At 48.5% G+C, this 27,318-nt stretch overlaps 1 protein-coding gene across 1 annotated transcript in view; it reads right to left on the bottom strand.

The window, feature by feature from the left end:
- Positions 1-27,318, bottom strand: part of ESRRB (estrogen related receptor beta) — a 123,722-nt gene that overhangs the window by 30,786 nt on the left and 65,618 nt on the right. Inside the window, exon 3 of the mRNA XM_025392244.1 lies at positions 4,936-5,052. Coding sequence (XP_025248029.1) covers positions 4,936-5,052 — 117 coding nt within the window. The remainder of the gene's footprint in view (positions 1-4,935; positions 5,053-27,318) is intronic.

The following is a 27,318-nucleotide window of genomic DNA, read 5'->3' as shown; positions in this document are numbered from 1 at the left end:
AGGCAGGGGCTCAGTGGGGGAGAAGTGGAGCGGACTTGAGAGGCTGGTCACATGAGGGACGTGAGGTGAGGAGGAGGTGAAGTTGGCAGGGACGGGCTGTCTAGAGAGAATCACTGAAATCCCACAGCTGCACTGAGGACTTGGGGAGCCCCCTAGGAAATGCAGTTAGTGGTTTTCCAGGGCTTTTCCAGATTAGGGGCTGAGTCAGTCCACACCCTAGCCAGGCTGCAAAGGCTGACTACCGGGGGAGCTGTCCATCCTGATTCTAGAACCCACAGTGGGGACCAGCCCAAGACAAAGCCACCTTTTAAGATTCCCACCAACAAATCCAGGAAGCAAATCAGGGTGGCCAGACACCAGTCTGCCTCCCCCGACACAAGGGGCACACTGATGAAAAGCTGACTGCAAATGACGGTGTCTTTGAATCAAACACTAGAATTTTTTTTTTTTTTTTTTTTTTTTTTTTGAGACAGAGTCTTGTACTGTCACCCAGTCTGGAGTGTAGTGATGCAGTCTCAGCTCACTGCAACCTCTGCCTCCTGGGTTCAAGCAATGCTCCTGCCTCAGTTTCCAGAGTAGCTGGGATTACATGCGTGTGCCACCACGCCCAGCTAATTTTTGTATTTTTAGTAGAGAGGGCATTTCACCATGTTGGCCAGGCTGGTCTTGAACCCCTGACCTCAGGTGATCTGCCCACCTTGGCCTCCCCAAGTGCTGTGAGCCACCACACCCAGCTTGAATCAAACACTGGAGTATTTTAACACATCAAGGGAGCTGACATTGCAAAGCAATCCCACAGTGGATTCTGCCAAGAGGAGCTGTCCCATCTGTCCCAGGTCCCCACTTTGACCAGTGCCGGAGAGCAGGTATGAAGATCCCTGTTTTACAGTGAAGAAATGGAAGCATGTGGGTGTGAGTAATAATATTAAATGGCAGCCGGGGGCGGTGGCTCATGCTTGTAATCCCAGCACTTTGGGAGGCTGAGGCGGGCAGATCATGAGGTCCAGAGACTGAGACCATCCTGGCCAACATGGTGAAATCCCATCTCTACTAAAAATACAAAAAATTAGCTGGGCATGGTAGTGCGCGCTTGTAGTCCCAGCTACTTAGGAGAATTGCTTGAACCCAGGAGGTGGAGGGTGTGGTGAGCCTAGATGGCGCCACTGCACTCCAGCCTGGCGACAGAGCGAGACTCCGTCTCAAAAGAAAAAAAAAAATTACATGGGCAGAAATACCTAATAACCAGGGGCAGAACACAGGCTACCAACTCCTAACCCAGATTTTGTATTCAATTTTTAAAAGAGAAAAATTACTTTTTCTCTGAAAATACAGATTTTTATGTACTAGATTTGCTTAAAGCAAGATAGGCCTTTGGACATCTCCTGCTTTCCACGGTCTGCTCTGGATGTTCCAGGGAGAAAGTCACAGGGAGGTGGCCATAGGATCTGTCCCAACCATGTGAGGAATCTGAAAAGCTTAGATCCCTGAGCTGAGCACAGTCTTAAGAGGGAGAGCCAGAGAAAGCCCAAGTCTGATCTCTTCTGTGGCTGTTGCTGGGCCCCCAAACTGGGAAACGATCTCTGATTATTTTACCTAAGAAAGGAAAAATCATAAAACACAAGGAGAGTGTGGCTGGATGCGGGGGAGGGTGGTGTTCAGACGTGCAGGTGAGGGGAGCAGAGAGGGCGGAGGCACCCACATCTCTCCCTCTGCAGCCCTCCCCAAGCCCCTGGCCCCCCAACCCCCCCCCAGCAACAGAGGCCCACTGTGGGACCCTAACGCGGAGGAGCAGCCCTGGGGAAGGTGAAGTCTGCCTTTCAGAGTCCCGTCAGAGTCTGAGGTGGGCAATGAGCCCATGCTGGTCTCGGGGGGCCTGGGCCTTGCCTGCAGAGCCAGGAGGGACCCCCGAACAAAAGCCAAGCCAGGCAGCTGCCAAGAGCCCCTACCTGGCAGGGGCCCAGGCTGTTGAAGGAGGCATGCTCCTCCTAAGGGGGTCGGTCCCCACGGAGCTTCAGATCCCAGGATCTCTCCAAGGCCCTGCAGGGGACAGAAACTAAACGTGGCTCTCTGCTTTGTCCACACTCGGGAGCTTTTATGTCATCTCCCCGCTCTTGGATCTGGACCTGCCAGCACTGGGGGGGGAGTAGGGGAGGGAGCGTTCCAGTGGCTGTCCCTTCCTTCTTCAGGCAGAGCTCCTTAAAGGGCCTTTTCGGGCTCAGCATGTCTGCCTGGGAGGCCCCAGCCGCCACCCTGGGTAAAGGACATCAACCAAAGGGCTATATTTGCAGCGGGGCAGGGGTGTCAACACTGAGGCGTCCCCTGCACGTCCTGCCCACTTGAGGCAGCAGGGGTCTCATGCCTCTGTCCTCCCAGCACCCCCAATACCATCATCCTGGGACACACAGTGTCCACCTCGTTTCTCTGACGAGTGCCAGTCTGGATGTCTGAGTGGCCACCGGGCAATTGTGGGCCTCACCATCTCCCTTCCTGCCATCAGTGCACCCCTCACCATCTCCTGCTTCCTGGGAAGCCACTAGAAAGTGCCCTTCTCTCTTCCCAGCCCCGCATAGCCCCCAGAGACTCTGTTCCGTGTTACGAGATGGTCCAGGAATTGAGTGGGGGTCCCCTCTGGCCCTCCCCCATCCCTGCCCTGTGCCATGGGGAGCAGACACTGAACAGGGCAAGGAAAGTTCCAGCCTCTGGGCCCAGCTCCCCTCAAATGAATGTGTGACTGAGAGTGGGAGTCATGTCACCCCAGCTCCTGCAGGGCTCCATTTTGTCACCTGTAAAATTCAGGGCTATATTGAAAACAGTGAGGCTTCTGGCTGCTCTAAGTACCTGGGATGCTGTCAAGTAGGAAGGGAGGCTGCACGCTGCAACCAAGTGGCCCCTGGCCCTCTGCTTCACCTGCTGTTCTCACATCCAGCTTCGTCTCTGGATGTGAGAACAACAGGTCAAGCAGCTCCGTCTCTAGGGCTTAAGAGGAATAAATGAGTCTCCAAAGCTTAGAAACCCTCAGATTCCCAGCACCACACAGAGAGGAAAGTCGAGAGACCAGCACTCAGGCATGCTTCTCCGGGCCTTTGTGCCTCAATTTTCCCATCTGTGAACACCAGGAGGCTCTGAAGGAGCAGAAAGAGCCTGGCAAGCCACCAGGTTGGATCATCCTATCCAGGAGCAAGACCAAAATTGTATAGAGTCAAAAATGAACTAACAGACAGGCTTTCCACAGGATGTGGCCCATTTTTAATCTGGAAAGGAGACTGTTTTTTTGGTTGAGCCCCTAACGAAGCAGCTGGCCTGTCTAAGAGCTGAGTGGTCCGCTCCATCACAAAGGGGTTAAATGAAGCCCTGAATGAGGAGCATTTTAAAAGCCAGTGTGCCATGTCGACACAAAGGCCGCCGAGGGTCTGCTTCAAGAGCTTCTGTTTTATGGATATAGGTGCTGGGCTGAGCTGAGGTGAAGTGGGGGACCTGGAAATGGTAAACGGAAGTGGAAGGTCCAATTTCTATAGCACATGACGGTCCAAGTTGTTCTGACAAAGCATCTTAGGTCTGGGCCCTCATCTTCGGAGGGCCCTGGGAGAGGGGATAGGAGGAGTGCCCTGGGGCTCTCAAGGCTGGGCTGGGCTTCCAGATGCCCACTCCCAGCCTTCCCCCTCCAGGGTCTGCATTCCAGACCTGTCCTTTGGTTCTCTCTGTAGCCCCTTCTGATCACCCCCACACACCTCTTTTCCTGTTTCCTCTCTCTTCTAGAAGGATTCCAGGCCCAGAGCTTAAAAGTTGATCTCTAAGAGTTGTCACTGGCTCCCCTTGGAAGCTGGAGAAGCAGGGAAACCACATACACTCACGACCCATCCCCAAAATGGTACTGAACGAGGTTCCTCAAACTAAAGACATCGTCCGGGCACAGTGGTTCATGCCTGTAATCCCAGCACTTTAGGAGGCTGAGGTGGGAGGACTGCCTGAGCCCAGGAGTTGGAGACCAACCTGAGCAACATGACAAGACCTTGCCTCTACTGATAACATTTTAATATAAAAAAAGGAGCAAATCAATAGAGAAAGCGAGGAAGAGGAGATCTGGAGCAGTTGTCCCAATGAGAGCTACGTGTCATTTCAAATTTTCTAGTAGCCACATTGAGGAATAGATAAAAAGAAGCATGTGATGCTAATTTCACAATGTTTTATTTAACATGTCCAGAAGATTAGCCTTTCTGCATGCAATCACGTTTTTAAAATTATCACCACCAGACTTTACACTGCTTTTTATGGTCCTATTAAGTCCTCTAAAGCGGGTATGTGTTGTACACTGAGCACACCTCTGTTTGGACCAGCGCTCGGAAGCCACGTGTAGTTTGTGGTTGCCATATTAGACAGCACAGCTCTAGAGACAGAGGACACAGGGAGAGAAAGGAGAGGGAAGGGAGAGCATGGGAAGAGAGGGAACAAGGAAGCGACCAGCATTTCCAAGGCAAGAGCCATGTCCTGTCCACCCACCAGAAAACAAATGCCATTCTTCACAGCTGAAGGGAACGTTATTTATCATTCCTGGCCTTAATGTGTCTGTCCTTTCCACCCCCGAGCCCTTGAGGGTGCTGGGGGATAACAGCCTCTTAAGCCTACCCCTCCTAGGGTGGAGGTGGGGTTTGCCCCTAAAGGAGGGCCTTCCCAGAGTGCCAGGCCAGCTGTCTGGGGCCCAACTGGGGTCAGGGGTTCTGAAAGATCCTTAATGGAGAAATTCCAATTCCCACCTCCTTAAAGGAGGAGAGCCACGCAGGCGCCGTGGCAGGCTGGCAGGGTGTGGGAGGAGATGGGCGCCCAGACTGGGTCTCACCCTGGGACACAGATCCGTGGCTTGTGGGTGTCTCACAGGGAATGAAAATTCCCCAGGAAGCAGAGCCTCACGGCAAACCTCAACTCAGTGGGGCCTCTTACCTTCCTTCAGCATCCCCACTTTGAGGCATTTCATGAAGCGGCAGGCCTGGCAGGACTTGCGCCTCCGTTTGGTGATCTCGCACTCATTGGTGGCCGGGCAGCTGTACTCGATGTTCCCTGCAATCAGACACAGAGAGGGTTGCCAGGTGCTGGCCGCCCAGGGCCCCCACCTGCCAGCGCAGGGATGGATGGACGGGGATTTTAATTCGCCAGAGCTGCCACTCCCCCCGCCCCGAGGCTCCCACAGGGAAGCGTTCTCAAAGCAGGTGCTCTGAGGTGCTTGTCAGAACGTTTCAAACTCTCTTCCATATGGAGACTCCAGGTCGCAGGTCTGGGTGGACCAGGCAGCCACTTGGGGAAACTCTCCAGAGGATGGCCACCCACAGTCTTGAAGCCACCTGTGGGCGGGGACATCGAAACTCACTGAGCCAGCCTTTTACTCCAGGAGCAGAACATCCCCTGTGCTGACCAGAACATCAGCACAGACCACCACCACCAGCTCCTCCAGCCTCCAGCCTGGGACCCTGATGTGCGGGAAGAGCCTCTTGGAAACTCTGTGTCCACCAGGATCAAGGCCTGGGTTCTGCATCCCACTGGAGGGGCCCAGGCCACCTGGCTTTGCTGACCTTGAGGATATGCTTCCTCTCACCAAGTTGAAATTTCCTCATCTTCAAAACAGTGAGATAATCTACTAAATGAAGGATTAAACAAGACCGCATACGGACAACTGCTTTAAACACTGTTCAATTCGAGGGGGTCATTTTATAAGCACAGTTTGTTCAGCAGAGGGAATCTGTGATAAATTTTTCAGGCCACTCCTTTCATGAGTTATAAGAACAGCTACCAGGCTGGGCGCGGTGGCTCATGCCTGTAATCCCAGCACTTTGGGAAGCTAAGGTGGGTGGATCACCTGAGGTGAGAGTTCGAGACCAGCCTGACCAATATGGTGAAATGCTGTCTCTACTAAAAATACAAAAAAATTAGCCAGGTGTGGTGGTGTGTGCCTGTAATCACAGCTACTCGGGAGGCTGAGACAAGAGAATTGCTTGAACCCGGGAGGCGGAGGTTGCGGTGAGCTGAGATCACGCCACTGCACTCCAACCTGGGCGACAGACCAAGACTCTGTCTCAAACAAAACAAAACAAAACAAAGAATGGCTACCATAAACCCAATCCATGCTCCTTTAAGCTGTAGGCCCCATGAAGCCAAGACCTTGGGCTGCTCCCCAGTGTACAGCAGCACTGAGCACAGCCCCCGCCATATAGAGACGGGCAGGTAGAATGCAGCAAATGAAGGATCTACGGAGTCCTTCCCAATAGCTATTCCATGAAAGAGAAAGTAAGTACTAACACTATTCCCATTTTACAGGTGAGTTTTCCAAATGTTTCTATGCCATGTGAACACAGAGGTCTTCTTTAGGTTGAACTGACCTTCCAGTGCTCTTCCTGGGAGGGCTGACAGTCCAGTCAGGAGAGGCTGCGGCTGCCTTTCTAATACAGGCATCTGCCCTGGGCACGCTGACCTGCTGGCTCTTATTAACGAATATGCATTGAGCACTACAATGTGCCTGGTAATGGAAGGAAAGGCAATGAGGGGAGAGCGGGGGGCGGGGGCATAAAGAAATGCAACTGGAGTGGCCAGGCACAGTGGCTCATGCCTGTAATCCAGCACTTTGGGAGGCTGAGGTAGGTGGAGCACCTGAGGCCCAGAGTTCAAGACCAGCTTGGCCAACATGGTGAAACCCCTCTCTACTAAAAATACAAAAAAACAAGTAGCTGGGCGTAGGGGTGGGCACCTGTAATCCCAGCTACTCGGGAGGCTGAGGCAGGAGAATCACTTGAACCCAGGAGGTGGAGGTTGCAGTGAGCCAAGATCATGCCATTGAACTCCAGCCTGGGTGACAAGAGCAAAACTCCGTCTCAAAAAATAAAAAAAAAAAAAAATAATGCAACTAGAAGGTACAAATGAAAAACAGCACATCACAGTGCTGTTTTGTTATGGTGTCTCTTTGGCTCCCAAAGTCCCAAAGTCACTGAGGTCAGCCTGAGCCAGAGTTTTTCAGAACAGAATCTCTCAACTAGAACACATCTGTCATTCCAGCCCCAGCCAGACATCCACTTCCTGAGGGAGCAGGGAGGAGCTGGAGGCTCACCTATCTGAATCCTCCACACTAAACCCTACCCACTTCAGAGGAATAGCAGCTAAGATTTACTGTGCACCTACTGTGTGCACAATCTGCACCAGCTCCCTCAGTCCTCACAACAGCCTCTGAAGGTACATCAGTGTTCGATTTCACAGACCAAGAAACTGAGGCTCTGGGAGCTTAAGCGGGTTACCCAAGGCCACACAGAGCTCCTGTCCCACCCTGCATCTCACAAGGAGGATGGGGAAATTGGAAGTGCTGCCCCCTAAGGACAGGCACCTGGTGCTGATGCGGCAGCTGAGGTCGCCTGGTGGGCAGCAGGGGAGAAGGGTGGCCTTGGGCTTCCCTGTGTCACTACCTCCCCACATGGGATATAGATGGAAACCTTTTCTATTGGATTTTCTGGGAACAAGCATGAACCATGTTCTACCATTAAAAAGTGCTTTGAGGTAGCAAAATTACTCAATGTGCCTAACTGTATTGAGTGCTCACGATGGCTCAGTGAGTATTCTCATCCTTTCTTACTGGTGAGGAAAACTATTTCCGGAGCACCTCGGAGATCTACAGGTGAAGGCTAGCGATCCTCCGTCCCTCTCTCCCTCTCTCCCCCTCTCTCCTTCTCCCTCTCTCTCCCTCTCTCCCTCTGTCTCCCTCTCTCTCCCTGTCTCCCCCTCTACCTCTCTCCCTTTCTCCCTCTCTCCCTCTCCCTCTCTCTCCCTCTCTCCCTCTGTCTCCCTCTCTCTCCCTGTCTCCCCCTCTCTCCCTCTCTCCCTCTCTCTCTCCCTCTCTGTCCCTCTCTCTCCCTCCCTCTCTCCCTCTCTGTCCCTCTCTCCATCTCTCTCCCTGTCTCTCCCTCTCTCCCCCTCTCTCCCTCTCTCAAGTGCAGCAGGCATCACCTTTTTCCTCATCCCATTTCTTGCAGGGAGGGAGCTGGAGGTCATGCTCCGTGCTGGAGGATGGGAGGTGATGGGAAGGGGAAGGGATGAGGATTCTCTGTACCCCTCTTCGCTTTTATCTAGCCCTAACTATTTCTTAGAGCGTTCTGGCTTGGGTGGCTTCTTGGGGAATAATTTCAATATTCATATAAGCCCGGTAAAATTTGAAAGACAAACAGAAAGGAGGGAAACACATATAAAAGCTAATTCAGCCAAGCCTTTATCTTGGCTTAGAAGGCACTGGAAGGTTTGGCCCATCCCCACCCAGGTCCACCCTCTCTCTGCAGCCTCAACATGCTGATTTCCTCCACTCGCTCTGCATAACTATCACTTCCTGGAACTCCATGGTCTCCTAGGCTGCCAGGCCTTTGCTTTGCAGCTTAGAACAGACTCTCTATGCTTCCTCCACCCTCTGTTCCCCCAGTAGGCGCTCCTTCTCCGTGCTGATAACCCATTAATGTCCCCTGTGTTGTATCTCTCTCCCTCCTCCACATACCCCAGCTCCTCTCTAGTCTCACTGCCTGGGACACCAAGCCACTCAATGCGCACACACGGGGAGCTCACACTGGCCAGTGCTTGTTAGGGAGTAGCCACAGCTCTGCTCTACAGATCCTGAGGCTTTCATGTTCCCAGCAACCCTGGAGGTAAATAGATTTTTCTCTATCTTACAGATAAGAAGGTGAGTAGAGGGGCCGGGCGCGGTGGCTCACACCTGTAATCCCAGCACTTTGGGAGGCCCAGGCAGTCAGATCATCTGAGGCCAGGAGTTCGAGACCAGTCTGGCCAACCTGGTGAAACCCCGTCTCTACTAAAAACACAAAACTTAGCCAGGTGTGGTGGTGCACACCTGTAGTCCCAGCTACTTGAGAGGCTGAGGAAGAAGGATTTCTTGAACCCAGGAACCCGAGATTGCAGTGAGTCAAGATTGTGCCACTGCACTCCAGCGACAGAGCGAGACTCTCAAAAAAACAAAACAAAACAAAAAAAAAAAAGAAGAGAAGGTGAACAGAATCCAGGGTATGGGACAGCAAGGACTGGGACCCAGCCTGTCAGGTCCAGCCTGCTCTGAGCCACTGTGCAAAGAGCTCACAGGGCCTGCCATGGGCTTCACAGCTCCAGCTGCCTGGGACCCCTACACCCTTTGCATGTTCTTCACTTTTCCCATGCTTTGCTCTCAGCTGCTCAGCCAATCTGTCACCTTTTGAGGAAGGATAGGCCACAGGCTGCTGCTCAGAGCAGGGAGGTCAGGAAGTGTGTGTGTGGAGCTGGTACTGGTGCTCTCCCAGGACAAGAGGACCAAGTACTAACAGCAAGTCCCCAGCCAGGCTCTTCACCCTTTGGGGGCCAGCCTGCATGCATGTGTGTGTGTGTGTGTGTGTGTCAGTGTGTGTCAAAATAAATAAATTATTTATTTATTTTGGTTCCTTTCAATTTGTTTTATGGCCCCAGCGGCTGGCTGCCAGCAAAGCCAGGCTGGCGGCCTTGCTTTGTAATTTTTTTAAGTGCCTCCTCGATAAAGTGATGAGATTAATTCATCAGAATCCCTGTGGTCTCTTGAGGCGGGCCTAGGAGCGTGCAGGAACAGGGACAGGACATTGGCGGCACACACACATGCAGCTGAGGTGTGGAAGTTTTGGGGATGAGTTCTCTCAGGACAGGGACACAGCCAGTGGTTAGTTAGCATAAATTCCAGGTTCTAACCTGGGAATGTATTCAGTATAGACAGGTGCAGACCCCACTTTGGGCACATCACCTAACTTCTCGGAGCCTCAGTTTCCTCATCTGTAAAATGGGTACAGTTCCCAACTCCTAAAGTTCTTATCTAAAAAGTTCCCCAGATTCAGGCCAGGCACAGCGGCTCATGCTTGTAATCCCATCACTTTGGGGAACCAAGGCAGGAAGATCACTTGAGGTCAGGAGTTTGAGATCAGCCTGGCCAACATGGTGAAACCCCATCTCTACCAAAAATACAAAAAATTAGCCAGGCATGTTGGTGGGCATCTGTAATCCCAGCTTCTTGGGAAACTGAGGTAGGAGAATTGCTTAAACCCAGGAGGCAGAGGTTGCAGAGATCATGCCATTGCACTCCAGCCTGGGCGACAGAGTGAGATTCCATCTCAAAAATAAACACATAAAAAATAAAAGTTCCCCGGATTCAGTGGCAGAAAGCATACGAAGGTCTTAGTGAAGTGCAGGCACTAGCAAGCAGGCCACCATGGCTGCTCTGCTTATTTTTATATTCAGGCAGATCTTAAACAGCAGGAGTGTCCAATCTTTTGGCTTCCCTGGGCCGCATTGAAGAAGAATTGCCTAGGGCCATGCATAAAATATACTAATGATAACTGATGAGATAAACAAAACAAAACAAAACAAAAACACTCATCCTGTTACAAGAAAGTTTATGAATTTGTGTTGGGCCGCATTCAAAGCCATCCTGGGCCACAGGTTGGACAAGATTGTCTTACAGCATAGACACAACCAAAGGATTCCAGGGTAAGCCTTTTCTAGGTGTCGGATCCGAGGCTAGCCACCAACTCTGATATTTGAGAATATTAAGGTCTGCCTCCCATCCCTAGACCTCAGAGTGGATGCTGCCAGTGCCTGTGGGAGGGAGGCAGGTACTGGTAGAACCTGACCTAGACTTCTCCGTGACCTTAAGGCGGAGGGGTAACCACTGCCATCAGCTCTCTTTGATCCTGTGCTTCCCTGGGAGAAGGAAATCCCAGCGGCATCCCCCTCAGCTGTTCATGAACAGCTGCAGGGAGGAGGGAAGCCCTGCCACAGACTCAGGGAGGGGGTTGCTAAGCTCAGACAAATAGCTCTCGGGGACCTGTGGCCTCAGAGGCTGCTGGCTAATGACAGAGCTCAAGTGGTACCACTCTATGCATCTGGTGTGAAAGGGCTGGGATGATGGTCACTCAGTTCCACTCCCTTATTTACTCACTCCTGGAGACAGGGACCATCCCTTTCATCTCTGTGTTGCCCAGGGTCCTCTGCCCTCCCGATGCTCCCCTCACCATGAGCTGGATGATCTCATTCATGCCACTGGCTTCCACTATCACTTAATTGGCAATGATCTACAGCCAGTGCCCATGCCCTTATAGCCACCTGCCTGCTCATGTGTCTACCTGGATGTCCCCTGGGCCCTCCCCTTTCTCAAACTGAACCCATCCTCATCCAACCTGTTCCTCTTACTGTATCCCTTGTCTCATCAAAGGGACGACTGGCCACCTGCAACCTGTCAGAAATGAACGGGCCTCCTGAATTTTCCATATCCACCCCTAAGATTCTTTTCATCCTACTTCCTGATACCTCCTCCCTCCCTCCCTTCTGCAACAGTCCTAGTTTCACACTCATCACCCCTTTTGACTACTGTCATGCACTAGCCTGTCTCCATTTCCCTTTCCAATCTATCCTCCACACTGCCTCCTGGAGGTCGGTTAATAACTTTCCCAGACAAGTTTATTGGTTCTCTGGCTCATCGTGGTACATGGAGTACACCTGTCTACATGTCATCCCAAAAGTCCAGTAACTGGCAGGACAGGAGTGGGAACTGTCTCAGAGAATGAGGAAAGTAGAAACCTAGGTAGTTAAAGCAAGGGATCCAGATAAGAAATAAGCTAGCCACACTGCAGAACCTCAGAAAGTGTCAGGCATTGAAGACTCAATATACAGCATCATCAGGAGCTAGAAGACAAAGCAGCAATGGTGTCTAAATTCTGAGGGACAATTATTTTCTTTTCTTTCTTTTTTTTTTTTTGTGAGATTGAGTTTCGCTCTTGTTACCCAGGCTGGAGTGCAGTGGTGTGATCTTGGCTCATTGCAACCTTGGCCTCCCAGATTCAAGCGATTGTCCTGCCTCAGCCTCCCAAGTAGCTGGGACTACCGGTGTGCACCACCAAGTCCAGCTAATTTTGTATTTTTAGCAGAGACAGGGTTTCTCCAGGTTGGTCAGGCTGGTCTCGAACTCCTGACTTCAGGTGATCCGCCTGCCTCAGCCTCCCAAAGTGCTGGGATTACAGGCGTGAGCCACTGCGCCTGTCCAAGAACAATTATTTTCAACTAGAATTCTGTACCAAACCAAGACATGAATCTAATGTGAAGGTTGGAGGATGGAATAGAGGCATTTCCACATATACAAGGTATTGCCAATTTTACCTCTCCTATACCTTTTGAGGGCGCCCATGAACTACGTGCTTTCCCCAGAGAAGGAGTGAACCAAAAAAAAAAGGAAGAGGTAGGATCCAGAAAACAGGGAATACAACCCACGAGAAAAGTCAGGGACATGTCAAGAAGGAAATGGCAATAGGCAAAATAGATTATTTTGTGAAAATAACCGTATTAGGACAGTGGGATGATAGTGTGTGTGTGTGTGTGTGTTGGGATGGGTTGTGTAACTGGAGCTAACTCGTCTTCCATAACAGAAAGTCAATAAAGAAGGTAAAAATTGCTGTCAGCAAATATAGCTATAAAATCACAATATTACTAAATGATAGAAGAAGAGATTTTTTTTAAATGGTTAACTCTGGATTGGAGTGGGAGGAGAATGGGTAGCGCCAGTGACTGTGATCTTTCATTATACAACATATATATATAAAAACACATATTTATATAAACATATATGTATGTTTTTTATTTTTTTTGTTTTTTTTGTTTTTTTTGAGACAGAGTCTCGTTCTGTCGCCCAGGCTGGAGTGCAGTGGCACAGTCTTGGCTCACCGCAGCCTCTGCCTCCCAGGTTCAAGCAATTCTCCTGCCTCAGCCTCCCAAGTAGCTGGGATCACATGCACCTGCCACCACACCCGGCTAATTTTTGTATTTTTAGAAGCAACGAGGTTTTACCATGTTGGCCAGGCTGGTCTCAAACTCCTGGTGATCCGCCTGCCTCAGACTCCTAAATTGCTGGGATTACAGGTGTGAGCCACTGTGCCTGGCCTAAAAGTTATGTTTCTTTTATACTCTTTAAACTATTTGCATACCTTATTTTGAAAAGAATTAGAAATAAATTTAAAGTATAAATTTAAGAAATTCTCCAACTGTTGTCCCCCAGAGCAGGGAACAAAATCTAAACTCCAGGGCAAAGCCTACCGGGCCCTTTATGATCTGACCATTTCCAACTTGTCCATCCTAATCCCTTCTCACTGAGGCCTCCAGTTCATAGGCTCCAGCAGACCTGAACTATCAGTAAATATAATAGTTCATGGATCTCATGGAGCCCCCAGCCCTCCCATGCCTCCCTCTACCTGAAACTCCTCATGTGGTCCACCTGGCCAGCTCCTCGTTGGAGCCACAGCTCTCACATGGCCTCCTTGGTGACACTTTCTTCCCTTGTGCCCCAGACAGGCTCACATGTTTCTCCCCACCACCCCATGCCCACACTGAAAGCAGCTACCTTAGTGTTTCCTAATCACATTTGTACCTGTGGGCCTCCCTTCTGAACTGCGTACTTTTTGGGAATGGAGATTATTATGTTTTTCATTTCTGTATCTCAAGTACAGTATCTCAATCCTGGTACCTGATTAATATCTGTTGAATAGATAATGAATGCAAATGAATCAAAAGCAAGAGCCCCCACCCAGAGAATCCTAGAATTCCACAACAGTGACCTTTCAGCTACCAAATGCAATTGTCTCCTCTTGGTCTTTCTCCTCCTGGTCCTTCCTGAAGCAGCAAACACGCATTGCCACCCTCTTAAAAGAGACTATTTGGTTAGATTTCGTCTCCCTTCTCTCTGCAGGGACTCTTGCAACATCTCTGACCACTTCTATATGTATTTCATCAACTCTGGAGTGCTTGCTTTCTTTTGTCTTTTTAGTCGCCTGGTTTGTAATGAACTAAGATGCTTTCAATGGTAAGATGCATCAGTCAAGAAAGAAAAAAGAATCCACCGATTAGGCTCATGCCTGTAATCCCAGCACTTTGGGAGGCCACGGCCGGCAGATCACTTGAGCCCAGGTGTTCAAGACCAGCCTGGACAACATGATGAAATCCCATCTCTACCAAAAATACAAAAAATTAGCTGAGCCTGGCAGTGTGCCCCTGTGGTACCAGCTACTTTGGAGGCTGAGGTGGGAGGATCACTTGAGCCCAGGGAGGTTGAGGCGGCAGCGAGCCAAGATTGTGCCACTGCACTTCGGCCTGGGCGACAGAGCGAGACCCAGTCTCAAAAAAAAAAAAAAGAGCTTTTTTCCAGATTTTATTTGATCCCATAGCCTTCTTACACATACATAAGAGAAAACACAAGAAAAAGAGATTGGTTAAAATATTGTTAAAACGGCCGGGCGCGGTGGCTCAAGCCTGTAATCCCAGCACTTTGGGAGGCCGAGACGGGCGGATCACGAGGTCAGGAGATCGAGACCATCCTGGCTAACACGGTGAAACCCCGTCTCTACTAAAAATACAAGAAAATTAGCCGGGCGAGGTGGTGGGCGCCTGTAGTCCCAGCTACTTGGGAGGCTGAGGCAGGAGAATGGCGTGAACCCGGGGGGGCGGAGCTTGCAGTGAGCCGAGATCGCGCCACTGCACTCCAGCCTGGGGCACAGAGCAAGACTCCGTCTCAAAAAAAAAAAAAAAAAAAAAAAAAAAAAAAAAATATTGTTAAAACATCTCAGTTAGAGTCTAACTCTCTTGATTCATTTTTGATCAGTCACTGTTTTCAGGTTTTTTTCACTGACTCATCCTCTCTACTGTCAAGGGCTTTGTTAAGAAAATGTTCACTGTTGTTTCAGGCCACTGGCCCCTACTCTGCAACTTTTGAGGTGCATTTGAGAGCAGCGACAACCAGGGAACGGCTGTCACCTGGTCAATGGTAACTGTGACAGGCAGCCCAATTCAGAGATGTAACTTGGAGAAAATGTGTGTCTTAGAACTGATGAAATATGGCACTCCTCAGTCTCCTTTCAGGGCCCCTCCTATGCTCTTTCTGTTCAGCAGGGTCCCTCAACCCTTCTCCTTCTAAAGAGCTTTCACTAGAACAGCAGTTCTCAAATTTGAGCTTGCATGAAGCTCACCTGAAGGGCTGGTTAAATCAGATTGCTGGGCCTTGCCCCCCAGTCTTAGATTCAGTACGTCTGGGGTGGGGCCCAAAATTTGCATTTCTAAGAAGCTCCCAGGTGTAGCCTCTGCTGCTGGCCTGAGGGCCACACTTTGAGAACCACAGCCTAGAGGATCTCCTTAGACCTAAAACCCCACTCAAGATTTTGCTTCTGGGCTGTAATTCTAAACTCTCCAGGGTCTCTGTGAACTTATCAAACTCAGTATGTCCGAAACTTTATCCATTATCTCATGCTCCTTCCCACCCTGACTCCCCCAGCTAATGAAATTGTTCCTTCTGGGTATGTATGTTTCCCCCCAATGGCCTTGCCATCTCCCTAGTAGCCTAAATTAGAAATCTAAGAGTCCTCCTTCCCTCAGCGTCCACAATCCAGTCACTATCCTTTTAATACTGAACCCACCTTTTTTTTTTTTTTTGAGACAGAGTCTCACTCTGTTGCCCAGGCTGGAGTGCAACGGCCCGATCTCAGCTCACTACAACCTCTGCCTCCCAGGTTCCAGCGATTCTCCAGCCTCAGGCTCCCAAGTAGCTGTGATTATAGGTGTGCGCCACCAAACCTGACTAATTTTTGTATTTTTAGTATACGTGGGGTTTCACCATGTTGGTCAGACTGGTCTCAAACTCCTGACCTCAAGTGATCTGCCGCCTCAGCCTCCCAAAGTGCTGGGATTACAGGCGTGAGCCACCGTGCCCGGCCTGAATCCACTTTGGAAAGTACCTCAAGCCTGACTTCTCCTTCTAGGTCTTTTGCCCCGATCTTGGTTTGGACGGCCCTAACTGCATTGTTAAAATTGCTTCCTGTGGCTGATGCGGTGGCTCACACTTGTAATCCCAGCACTTTGGGAGGCCAAGGCAGGCGGATCATGAGGTCAGGAGTTTAAGACCAGTCTGGCCAACAGAGTGAAACCCCCTTCCTACTTAAAATACAAAAATTAGCCAGGTGTGGTGGCATGCACCTGTAGTCCCAGCTACTCAGAAGGCTGAGGCAGGAGAATCGCTTGAACCTGGGAGGTGGAGGTTGCGGTGACCCAAGACCATGACATTGCACTCCAGCTTGGGTGACAGAGTGAGGCTCCATCTCAAAAAAAAAAAAAAAATTGCTTCCTACTGGGCACAGTGGCTCACACCTGTAATCCTAGCACTTTGGGAGGCAAAGGCGGGAGGGTCATGAGGTCAGGAGTTCAAGACCAGCCTGGCCAACACAGTGAAACCCTGTCTCTACTAAAAATACAAAAACAAAAACAAAAACAAGAAAAACAAATACACAAATATTAGCTGGGCGTGGTGGTGCACACCTGTAATCCCAGCTGCTGGGAAGGCTAAGGTAGGAGAATCACTTGAACCCAGGAGGCAGAGGTTGCAGTGAACAGAGATTGTGCCACTGCACTCCAGCCTGGGCAACATAGCAAGACTCTGTCTCAAAAATAAATAAATAAAATAAAAAATAAAATAAAATTGCTTCCTCACTGGGCTCCCAGCCCCTAGCATCTACTACTTCCACATCATCATTCCTATTGTTGCCTGAATTATCTTGCTGAAAGGAGATCTGATTAATTCCCTGCTCAGAAGCCTTCAATGACTTCCCATTGCCAAGCATAACTAACAAAACAAATACTATTTATTTCATGTGCCAGGCACTCAGTTACACCCTCACATGCATGTCTCATTTCATTTTTGCAACAACACTGTAGGGACAGGAACTATTTATTAGCCACATTTTACTGATACGGACATTAAGACTCAGAAAAGCTAAGTCACTTGCCCAAGGTGATACAACTAAGAAATTGTGAAGCTGAGATTCTAAGCCTGGTTAAATAGCCCTCAAATCTTAAATATGACTCCTTACTTAGTGTTCCTTACCACGACCTGTGAAGCCCGGTGTAGTCCAGTCCCATGCTGTTTTTCCAGCCCATCATCTACCACTGAGCCCCCTCCTCTCTTGCTGCCAAGCATGTTTACCTTCCACTCCTGAGAAAGTGTCCCTTCTTCCAGGAAGCCCTCCCTGCCCTCCAGAAGGTATGAACCTTCTCTGAACTCTATGTGTCACCTAAGTCACAGGCTGACCACATTCTGACTTGCACCCTGGCTGTGTCTCCAAAAAGAGGAATTGTGATTTTTTCTGTCATTTGCCAGTGCCCTGCAGACAGCTAACATTTTGTGGGTTTAATGGGCTCTTGTTGTATAGATGAGGAAACTGAGGCCAGAGGAACTCAGTCCTTGCTTGCCCAATGTCAGCCAGTTGGCTAGTGACTGGGCTGGGACCAGCACCTAGCTCCCGACTCCTGCCGACTCCTGCCCTTGTCTCTACACCCCTATCTTGTGTCTCCCGAGATCCGGGATCTGGATCCGCCAGCTGCATTCTCCTGGACAAAAGACCTGGAGGCGACCCAAGGTGGAATAACTCATCAATCATCCCCCCTTCCCCTCTCCTAGGGGAGTTTTCTTCCAAGCCTGCATCTGGGCCCCAGGTGAATGGAGGAAGCACTGTGCCAGGCCTCTTTCTTACTTGTTCCTTTTTGTTTTAAGTTAGAGACCCAGGAGTTGCTCAAAGGACTCCCAGTGGCCTGTGCAAAGTTGGCCATCTACCCTGGGAACTCAAGAAGTGCAGACTGGCTTTACCTAACCGCACAGCCCCTCATGGCCATGTATCGTATGTTAGTCAATGGCTGCTACTCTACCTAGGAAAAAACCCAAGTGCACCACTCACCATGGCCCCTGGACTTTGCGCATCCTCTCCAGCCCCTTCCACTTCGTCTTTGCTCACTGACACTAGTCATGTTGGTCCTGCTGTCCTGAAACACACTGGCTTTTTCCTCTGCCTGGAACGCAGGTCCCAGCATTCCTTGATGAGCTTCGGCTTACTTTAAAAGTTGCCTTATTAGCACAGCCTTCCCTAATCCTCTTTCAAAATGAGACCCCCTTTCTCAATCACTCCCTGGTCTCATCATTGTTTTTTCTCCTTCATAACACCTGTCTCAGTCTGTCACCATGATTCATTATTTATCATATTTATTGTCAACTTTCCCCCTACAATGCAAGCCCACTAGGGTGGGGGCCATAGGACTGCTTGAGCCCAGGAGTTCGAGACCAGTGTAGGCAACATAGAGAGACTCCATCTCTACAATTAAAAAAAAAAAAAAAAAATTAGCCGGGCATGGTGCTGCATGCCTGTAATCCCAGCTCCTGAGAAGGCTGAGGCAGGAGCCCAGGAGTTTGAGGCTACAGTAAGCCATGATCATGTCTCTGCACTAAGCCTGGGCAACAGAGCAAGACCCTGTGCCAAGAATAAAAAGAAAAAAAGAAAAAGAAAAAAAGAGAGAAAATTGCTTATGATTTGAGTCTTTACAAGGTCTCACATCAGAGGTGCTTTTAAGTCAATCACTTTGTACTGAACAACAATCTACAATTTGGGAAGACACATGGCCCTAAGAAGACCTCAATCAATGCTACTTGCCTGAGTGAATCACTAACAAAGGGAGTAAATAAAAATACACTTTTTCTTCTTTTTCTTTTTTTTTTTTTTTTTTTTTGAGACCGAGTCTTCCTCTGTCACCCAGGCTGGAGTGCAGTGTGTGATCTTGGCTCACTGCAACTTCCGCCTCCCAGGTTCAAACAATTCTTGTGCCTCAGCCTCCCAGGTAGCTGGGATTACAGGCATGTGCCAGTTCTGTATTTTTAGTAGAGATGGGGTTTCACCGTGTCGGCCAGGCTGGTCTCCAACTCCTGGCCTCAAGTGATCCACCTGCCTCAGCCTCCCAAAGTGCTGGGATTACAGGCATAAGCCACCGTGCCTGGCCTGGGAGTAAAGAAATTTAACACAAATTTAGTTATTCCCAGGAAAATAATCTTACAAGTGTTGGGTATCAAAAGCAGTATGTACCTGATACATTGTGGATATCCTGATCATAAGTCAACACAAATAAAAAAAGAACTCCCCTAATGGTGTAGGACGTATACTTATGACTTAAAATAAAAAAATTTTAGGGTTAGCAGCACATACAGTCTCATAAAATTTCAGTTAACTGATGGAAATGAAGGCAGCACACTGAAACACCGTGTTAAATGACTCAAAAAACTCTGCAGAAGGAAAACAAAGACATTTGTATCAAAGATTCATTTGATAAGCCTTCCTTCACAAAATATGTGTAGAAAAACAACTTTTCAAAAATAATATGTTGTTTTCCATAAGGTAATTTAAAATATACAAGCGTAACTAAGTAATATATTATTATAAGCAGACATTTGACTATTTTACCTAGATCCCTTAAAGTTTGCATACATGCAAACTGGCCCAACTTCTTCAGTTTGTCCTCCCTGGGAAATGGGAGATCACTTTGTTTGGGGATTGCATTGTATTTGGACACACTGAGAACCTCCTACATGCCAGGTACTGTGAGAGGACATGGGGTTAAGTGAAAATCAAAGTAAATGTGGGCTGGGCACAGTGGCTCACATCTGTAATCCCAGCACTTTTGGAGGCTGGCAGATCACTTGAGACCAGCCTGGCCAACATGGTAAAACCTCATCTCTACTTAAAAACACACACACAAAATTAGCCAGGTGTGGTGGTGTGCACCTGTAATCCCAGCTACTTGGAAGGTTGAGGCAGGAGAATCACTTGGACCTGGGAGGCGGAGGTTGCAGTGAGCCGAGATTGTGTCATTGCACTCCAGCCTGGGCAACAAGAGGGATACTCGGTCTTAAAAAAAGAAAAAAAAAAAAGAAAGTAAGTAAATGTAACCCTGTGCCTTAGGAGCTTACAATCTTCTTGGGGTATCAGACAAAAAAAGGCAATAACCATACAGTGGGATAAGGGTGGCGTGATAGGCAAACCTTTTCAGGGCATCCAGGAGGAATGAGAGGAGAGAATCAGAGAAGGCTTCCTGGAGGAAATGCCCACTAACTGGAGACCTAAGGGACACAAGCTGGGAGTAGAGGTTGGGAGCAGGTGCAACAGAGAGAAGAGTGTATACAAAGTCTAGAAATTGAAAGCATGGAATAAAATCTGAGAACTAGAAAACAGAGCAATCAGGGTGACCACAGCGTGCAAAAGAGAGTGTCATGAGACGTGGGGCAATCCCAGAGGGCATCCTCAGCCATGTTCTGGAGCTTCGATTCTCCCCCCAAGAAAGAAGGGAGACATGGTCACATGTGTGTCCAGGCTGGGAAAGGCCGAGCCTGAAAGCAGGGAGAACAGGTAGGAAGTGGTGGGAGTCAGTAGTGGCCTGTGCTGAAGCAGGAGAAAGAAGACAAGCTGCTGGGTCAAGTGATCTGAAGGAGGGAGAATGAACAGGACTTGGCCACTGGGATGTTAGTTTGGGGTGGGGGTTGGTGGGCGCTGGGACAGGAAGCAGAGTTAAAGGTAAGACCCAGGTGTCTGGCTTGAACATAGAGGGCTGATGCAGGCACTGTATTGGGAACACAAGGAGAAATGGTGATGGAAGGAAAACCGCTTCTGTTTAAGACTTAATGCAACTGGGGTGCTTCTGGGACATCCAAGTGGAAATGTTCATTAGGTGTGAAAGAAATGGAGCTTGGGGAAGAGGATGACAGCAAGACCTATGGAATTAGCATTCATCCTGATTTCAGAGACAACTGAAGCCATGGATATGAGAAGGAAGATGCTGGGCACAGAAGCTGGGTCAAGAACTGAGAGGAGGAAGAGAGGAAGAATCAGAGTTGAAGGTAGAGGTAATATATATATTACAAGATTGGAGATACTAGAGATAGTTGAATGCTGATGGAAGGAAGGAAGGAAGGAAGGAAGACAGGAAGGAAGACTTTAGAAAATGAGCAGGGGAAGACAAACGAGAGGAGGTAATAGGCGAGAGGGTCTCAGGAGGAGGGAAGGAGGTAGGATTCAAAGCCAGAGAAGAGCTGAGCCTGGGGTAGGAGACATCTCTTCCAGCAGTGAGTGAGTTGCAAGAAATAGCTGCGGAATCAGTGAACGGAAGCAGCTGCGGACAGGGAAGAGTGTGCCTTGGTTTGGCAGCAGGAAGCTGAGGGAGTTCTAGTTTCTCAATAAAACGGGAGGCAGAGTCATTGCTGAGACAGACACCGGGTGACAGGGTCAAGGTTTTTACAAAGGTTTTCATTACGGTGGAGTCAGTGTCACTCAGCCCTAAGTCCCAGAAGCAGCTGACTTTGCCAGCCACAGAAAGTGGCTCCATCTCTCAGAGGCACTCCTATTGCCTAAATTCAGGAACCTGATGTATAAACTCAGGGATGTGGTCCAAAGAGAGCACACATACAAGGAGAAATTGATCTGTCTGCCTGACCTGCAAATTCACTCCTTGCAGAAGACCTGCAGGGGAACTGGATCCTAACCAGAAAGATATTAATCAGATAAACGGAATGTTTAATCACATCAGGCTGTCCCTAGGCTAAGACTCCCCTTTCCTAGGAGTGGTGGCTTTGCCTAAGTATGTCTATTTTTTTCTATGCCTCCAGGGCTGGCCAATCCTTGTTAATTGGCACTTTTTTTTTCTTTAGATATGCTAGTAAATGCAATCAGGTTGAGTTCTATCTCATCTGACTTGGAGCCATTCTGTTCCTTCAGGAAGGTGCCTTCATCTGTCTATGAGCTCATTTATTCTCAGTGAGTGTCGTCATACTCAGTGAGTGTCATCATAGCCCCCAGTGACAAAAAAAAAAAAAAAAACCCTCCCTTTCATAGCATAGAACTGGGAAGGGCTGGAATAAACACTAACATGCACTACTGGGAGTTGATTATAGGTCTCTGAGAGCCAGGGGACTGAATCTGCCTACTTCAATGCAGTGCAGAGGAGTGTTTCAGGTTTTGTGGATCAGGCCGTCTCTATTGCAGCTATTCAGCTCTGCTATTGTAACGCTCAAGCAGCCACAGACAATATGCAAACAAATAGGTGGCTGTGTTCCAACAAAACTTGATTTATACAACCAAGGGTGGCCAGCTTGCAGGCTGTAGTTTGCCCATCTTCCCCGTCTTCCCTCCCACCACCATTGTACTACCAGCCAAGAACATGGTAAGGGCTCAATAAAGATTGGTGGGCTGGGCGCAGTGGCCCGTGCATGTAATCCCAACACTTTGGGAGGCTGAGGTGGGTGGATCACTTGAGATCAAGAGTTGGAGACCAGCCTGGCCAACACGACGAAACCCCGTCTCTACTGAAAATACAAAAATTAGCCAGGTGTGGTGGTGCACGCCTGTAATCCCAGCTATCTTGGGAGGCTGCGGCAGGAGAATTGTTTGAGCCTGGGAGCTGGGAGGCGGACGTTGCCGTGAGCCAGGATTGCTCCACTGAACTCCAGACTGGGCAACAGAGTAAGACTCTGTCAAAAAAAAAAAAAAAAAAAAAAAAGATTGATGGAGAAAGAATGACTCTGTCTTAGTCTTTTTCCCTAAATCTATCATGACATCCTTGTTTCTGCAAAATATCCCCCCATATTAGTACAATCATTGGATTGAGCAGAAGGAAGTGATCTAAACAGAGGTAAGGTGTGAGATAACATGACTAACATGATTTTCAGAGCTTTTCTTTCTTTCTTTTTCTTTTTTTTTTTTTTTGAGACAGAGTTTCGCTCTTGTTGCCCAGGCTGGAGTGCAATGGCAAGATCTCACTGCAACCTCCACCTCCCTGGTTCAAGCAATTCTGTCTCAGCCTCTCAAGTATCTGGGAATACAGGCATGCACCACCATGCCCAGCTAGAGACGGGGTTTCATCATGTTGGCCACGCTGGTCCTGAACGCCTGACCTTGGGTGATCCACCTGCCTTGGCCTCCCAAAGTGCTGGGATTACAGGTGTGAGCCACAGTGCCGGGCCCCCTTTTTTTTTTTTTTTTTTAAAAAAAAGAAACTCCAGCTCTGTTGCCCAGGCTGGAGTGTAGTAGCAGGATCATAGCTCACTGCAGCCTCCAAACTCCTGGGCTCAAGCAATCCTCCCACTTCAGCCTCCCAAGAAGCTGGGATTACAGGCACGAGCCACCATACCCAGCTAAGTTTTAAAAAATTTATTGTAGAGATGGGGTCTCGCTTTGTTACACAGGCTGGGCTGGGCTGGAACTCCTGGCTTCAAGGGATCCTCCTGCCTCAGCTCCCAAAGTGCTGCCATTACAGGCAGGAGCCACCACATCTGGCCCAATTTTCAGAGCTTTCCAAGAATTTACAGGCACTCGTGAATGGATCATTCCATGACTTAAGCCCTCTGTCCACATAATAGGACTTTAAAAAAAAAATGGCCTGAATATTAGGTGCTTAGGAGACTGTGTCCTGGTTTGGAGAACAGTGCTACACCTGTAGACTCATGGGCACTAAGCAGTAGATTCCAGCTAGTTGGGCCAGACGCAGCAGCTCCTCCCTCTAATCCTAAGCACTCTAAGGCTGGGGCAGGAGAATTGCTTGCGGCCAGGAGTTTGAGACCAGCCTGGGCAACAGAGCAAGGTCTCATCTCTACGAAAACAAAACAAAACAAAAAACACAACAGATTCCAGCTTCTTAGGGACAGAACCACGTCCCTTTCTCTCCTGTTCCCCCTCTGCACCTTACTCAGAGAGGGACTCAAAGAATGCTCACTGAGTTCTGAGTTTGTCTCTGTGGTTGTCCAATTCTAGGTCATTTTTCTCCTCTCTGTACTTTTCCCATTTTTCCAGATTTTCTACAGTTGCTACATTTAGAAACAACAAAATCTGAGTGGGCATGGTGGCTCATGCCTATAATCCCAGCACTTTGGGAGGCCGAGGCGGGAGGATCACTTGAGGTCAGGAGTTCAAGACCAGCCTGGCCAACATGATGAAATCCTGTCTCTACTAAAAATACAAAATTAGTTGGGCGTGGTGGTGCATGCTTGTAATTGGGAGCTTCTTGGGAGGTTGAGCTGGGAAGTGGAGGTTGCAGTGAGCCGAGATCGCTGCACTCCAGCCTGGGCAACAGAGCGAGACTGTCTCAAAAAAAAAAAGAACAAAACCTAAATCTTCGTTAGAACAAAACCAAAGAGTTAATAAAATAACCAGAGCAATCTGTCAGCCTTGAGTTTACTTTTCCCTGTCCTGAATATAAACCTCTTTCTGGTTACAAACTTGAAACTCTCCTTGTGGAAAGAGAAGAGGCTGCAGCAGTTCAGTTCCAACTGCACAAATGCTGCTGTTTGTCTTTTGACTTCTACGAAGAGATCATTATCTTATTCACGGCAGCAAGTAATTAAGACTATTTACAAATCTTTCATTTGGACTCCTGACTTGCTGAGAACATTCGCAGACACCTGGGCAAGCATGCAATAGGATTTCTGAGTTTATACACATTCACCTCTGCTTTCAAAAAATGTGATTCAAAACTCTCCAGCCCATCTAAGAACAACATGATGAGAAGAAAATGTGACTGCCTTCTAACAAGCAATTATTCAAAAACTGACCTCAAAGAGTCTAAAATAATGGCAACCTCTCCAAGACCACCTTCCAATTTAGAAAGAAAAATGTTATCTTGGTAACTTCAACTGACTTAAACATTTTATGTTCCTCAAATATCTAATGATTTATATAAAAACCATCAGACTGGAGATTCTCATTCTTGGCTGAGGCAAGAGGCAGGTTCATCATGCAGTGTTTTTCAAATACAGAGATCCCAGGGCCTTCCCCCAGACTCAGACTCAGGGTGTATAAAGCGGGCAGGGATCAGGGTGCATTCATTTTTATATCCTGGAGGCCAGCACAGTGCCTGATACAGATGATGCTCAATAAATATTTGCTTGACAAAGATGGTAAAGGGGTCCTTCTGGAATAGTTAAGAAAACTGAGGTCTGGGATTTCAGGAAAACTTGCTCTACTCTTCTGCATTGCTAGAATTTTTATCATGTTTATTTTTTTAAAACGGCTCATTTAAGAAATAAATCAATTTATGATCAGGCGTGGTGGCTCACGCCTGTAATCCCAGCACTTTGGGAGGCTGAGGCAGGTGGATCACTTGAGGTCAGGAGTTTGAGACCAGCCTAGCCAACATGGTGAAACCACATCTCTACTAAAAACACAAAAAATTAGCTGGGTGTTGTGGCTGGCACCTGCAATCCCAGCTACTTGGGAGGCTGAGGCAGGAGAATCGCTTGAACCCAGCAGAGGTTGCAGTGAGCCGAGATCACGCCACTGCACTCCAGCCTGGGTGACAGAGTGAGACTCCATCTCAAAAAAAAAAAAAAAAAAAAAAAAATTAAAAAGAAATATATAACTAAAATAGCTAAAATAATCTGAGTCCTGTTAGAGCAAAACAATTATTGTTTTATTTAAATATATGTAGATTACAAAAGCCTATTCTATAAGATAAATGTGTTGTTTTCATAATATGTCTTAAGTTATATTGTTAAAGTGAAAATAATAATCACAAACATTTTTTTGGCACTTACTAGGTGCTAGGCAATATTCTAAATGCTTTATATATATTAACTCACATAAGCTTCTTAATAGCTCTATAAGGTATGAACAATATCTCACTTTTTATTTTTATTTTTAAAATTTTTATTTACTTATTTTTGAGACGGAATCTTGCTCTGTTGCCCAGGCTGGAGTGCAGTGGCACCATCTCGGTTCACTGCACCCTCTGCCTCCTGGGTTTAAGCGATTCTCCTGCCTCAGCCTCTCAAGCAGCTGGGATTACAGGCACCTGCCACCATGCCTGGCTAATTCTTGCATTTTCAGTAGAGACAGGATTTCACCATGTTGGCCAGGCTGGTCTGGAACTCCTGGCCTCAAGTGATCCACCCTCCTCAGCTTCCCAAAATGCTGGGATTACAGGTGTGAGCCACCACGCCCAGCTGATATCTCACTTTTTAGATGAAGTAACTGCAGCATAGAGAGAAACAAGCAGCATGCCCAAGGTGCAGCTATAAGGGGAAGATGGAACTCTCTGACCAGGAGCCCTGGTGGTTAGCCAATGCACCACACCATCTCAACTCATATGTGGAACTGGAAACATATCCAATCCTAATGTCCTCAATTGGTTTCATAAATAGATTGCCATCTGAAGAAACTTAAACACATATATATTTGTTGAATAAACAGAATCATCCCGGGGAAGCTCAGCCTGCCTCTTCTAAAAGAGAAATGAATGGGGTGGGTACATTCTGGGGACAGCCAGGCAGGGCCCTGAAAAGAGATCTGATGCAGGGGCAGGATGGGTGGTTCCTGGGTGTTCTCCAGTTTGGTCTGCAGTTTCTGTGCCAGTTGGATGGCACCAGCTCATCGCAATGACCTGCATGAGTAGGGATTTTGTGTATCCTATCACCAGCACCTGCAGCCTGGCCTGGTGCTTAGTAGGTGCTCAACAGATACTTGACTAAACTGAATGAAAGCGCTGTATCCAGGGCCTGATGCAATTAAGAATCACAGCTATTGGCAAGGCATGGTGGCTCAGGCCTGTAATCCCAGAACTTTTGGAGGCCAAAGTGGGCCCAAGTGGATCACTTGAGTCCAGGTGTTTGAGACCAGCCTTGGCAACATGGTGAGACACCATCTCTACTAAAAATAAAATGAACTGGGTGTGGTGGTGTGCACCAATTGTCCCAGCAGTCTCTCTCTGCCATGAATTTGATAACAGCCTTGTTGGGGCAGGCCCACCATTCCCCCCAGTTCACTTCGTGGTGACTTTACAGAGCAACCCACCAGGGTTCTTACACTCCTTTGTTAGACTGATTCACTCTAGTACCCACAGAAAGAGGCTGCCACCCCCATGGCCATTGGAATGTGACTCAGCTGATATGTAAATGTATTGAAAAAAAGCTTATGGGTGTGGTGGCAGCCACTGTAGTTCTAGCTACTTGAGAAGTTGAGGTGGTAGGATGGCTTGAGCCCAGGACTTCAAGGCTGCAGTGTACAATAATCGTGCCTGTGAATAGCCACTGCACTCCAGCCTGGGCAATATAGCAAGACCCTCATCTCTCTCTCTTTTTGAGATGGAGTCTCACTCTGTTGCCCAGGCCGGAGTGCAGTGGCCCAATCTTGGCTCACTGCAACCTCTGCCTCCCGGGTTCAAGTGATTCTCCTGTCTCAGCCTTCCTGGTAGCTGAGATTACAGGCACTTGCCACCACACCCAGATGATTTTTTTTTTTTTTTTTTTTTGTATCTTTAGTAGAGACAGAGTTTCACCATGTTGGCCAAGCTGGTCTTGAACTCCTGACCTCAAGGCCCACCTTGGTCTCCCAAAGTGCTGGGATTACAGACGTGAGCCAGTGTGCCTGGCCCAAGACTCTCATCAAAAGAGAAGGGAAGGGAAGGGAAGGGAAGGGAAGG

This window comes from Theropithecus gelada, chromosome 7b, assembly GCF_003255815.1.
Source record: "Theropithecus gelada isolate Dixy chromosome 7b, Tgel_1.0, whole genome shotgun sequence".
NCBI lineage: Eukaryota > Metazoa > Chordata > Mammalia > Primates > Cercopithecidae > Theropithecus > Theropithecus gelada.
The sequence above is the reverse complement of the archived record's forward strand: the minus strand, read 5'-3'. Positions and strand labels throughout refer to the sequence as shown.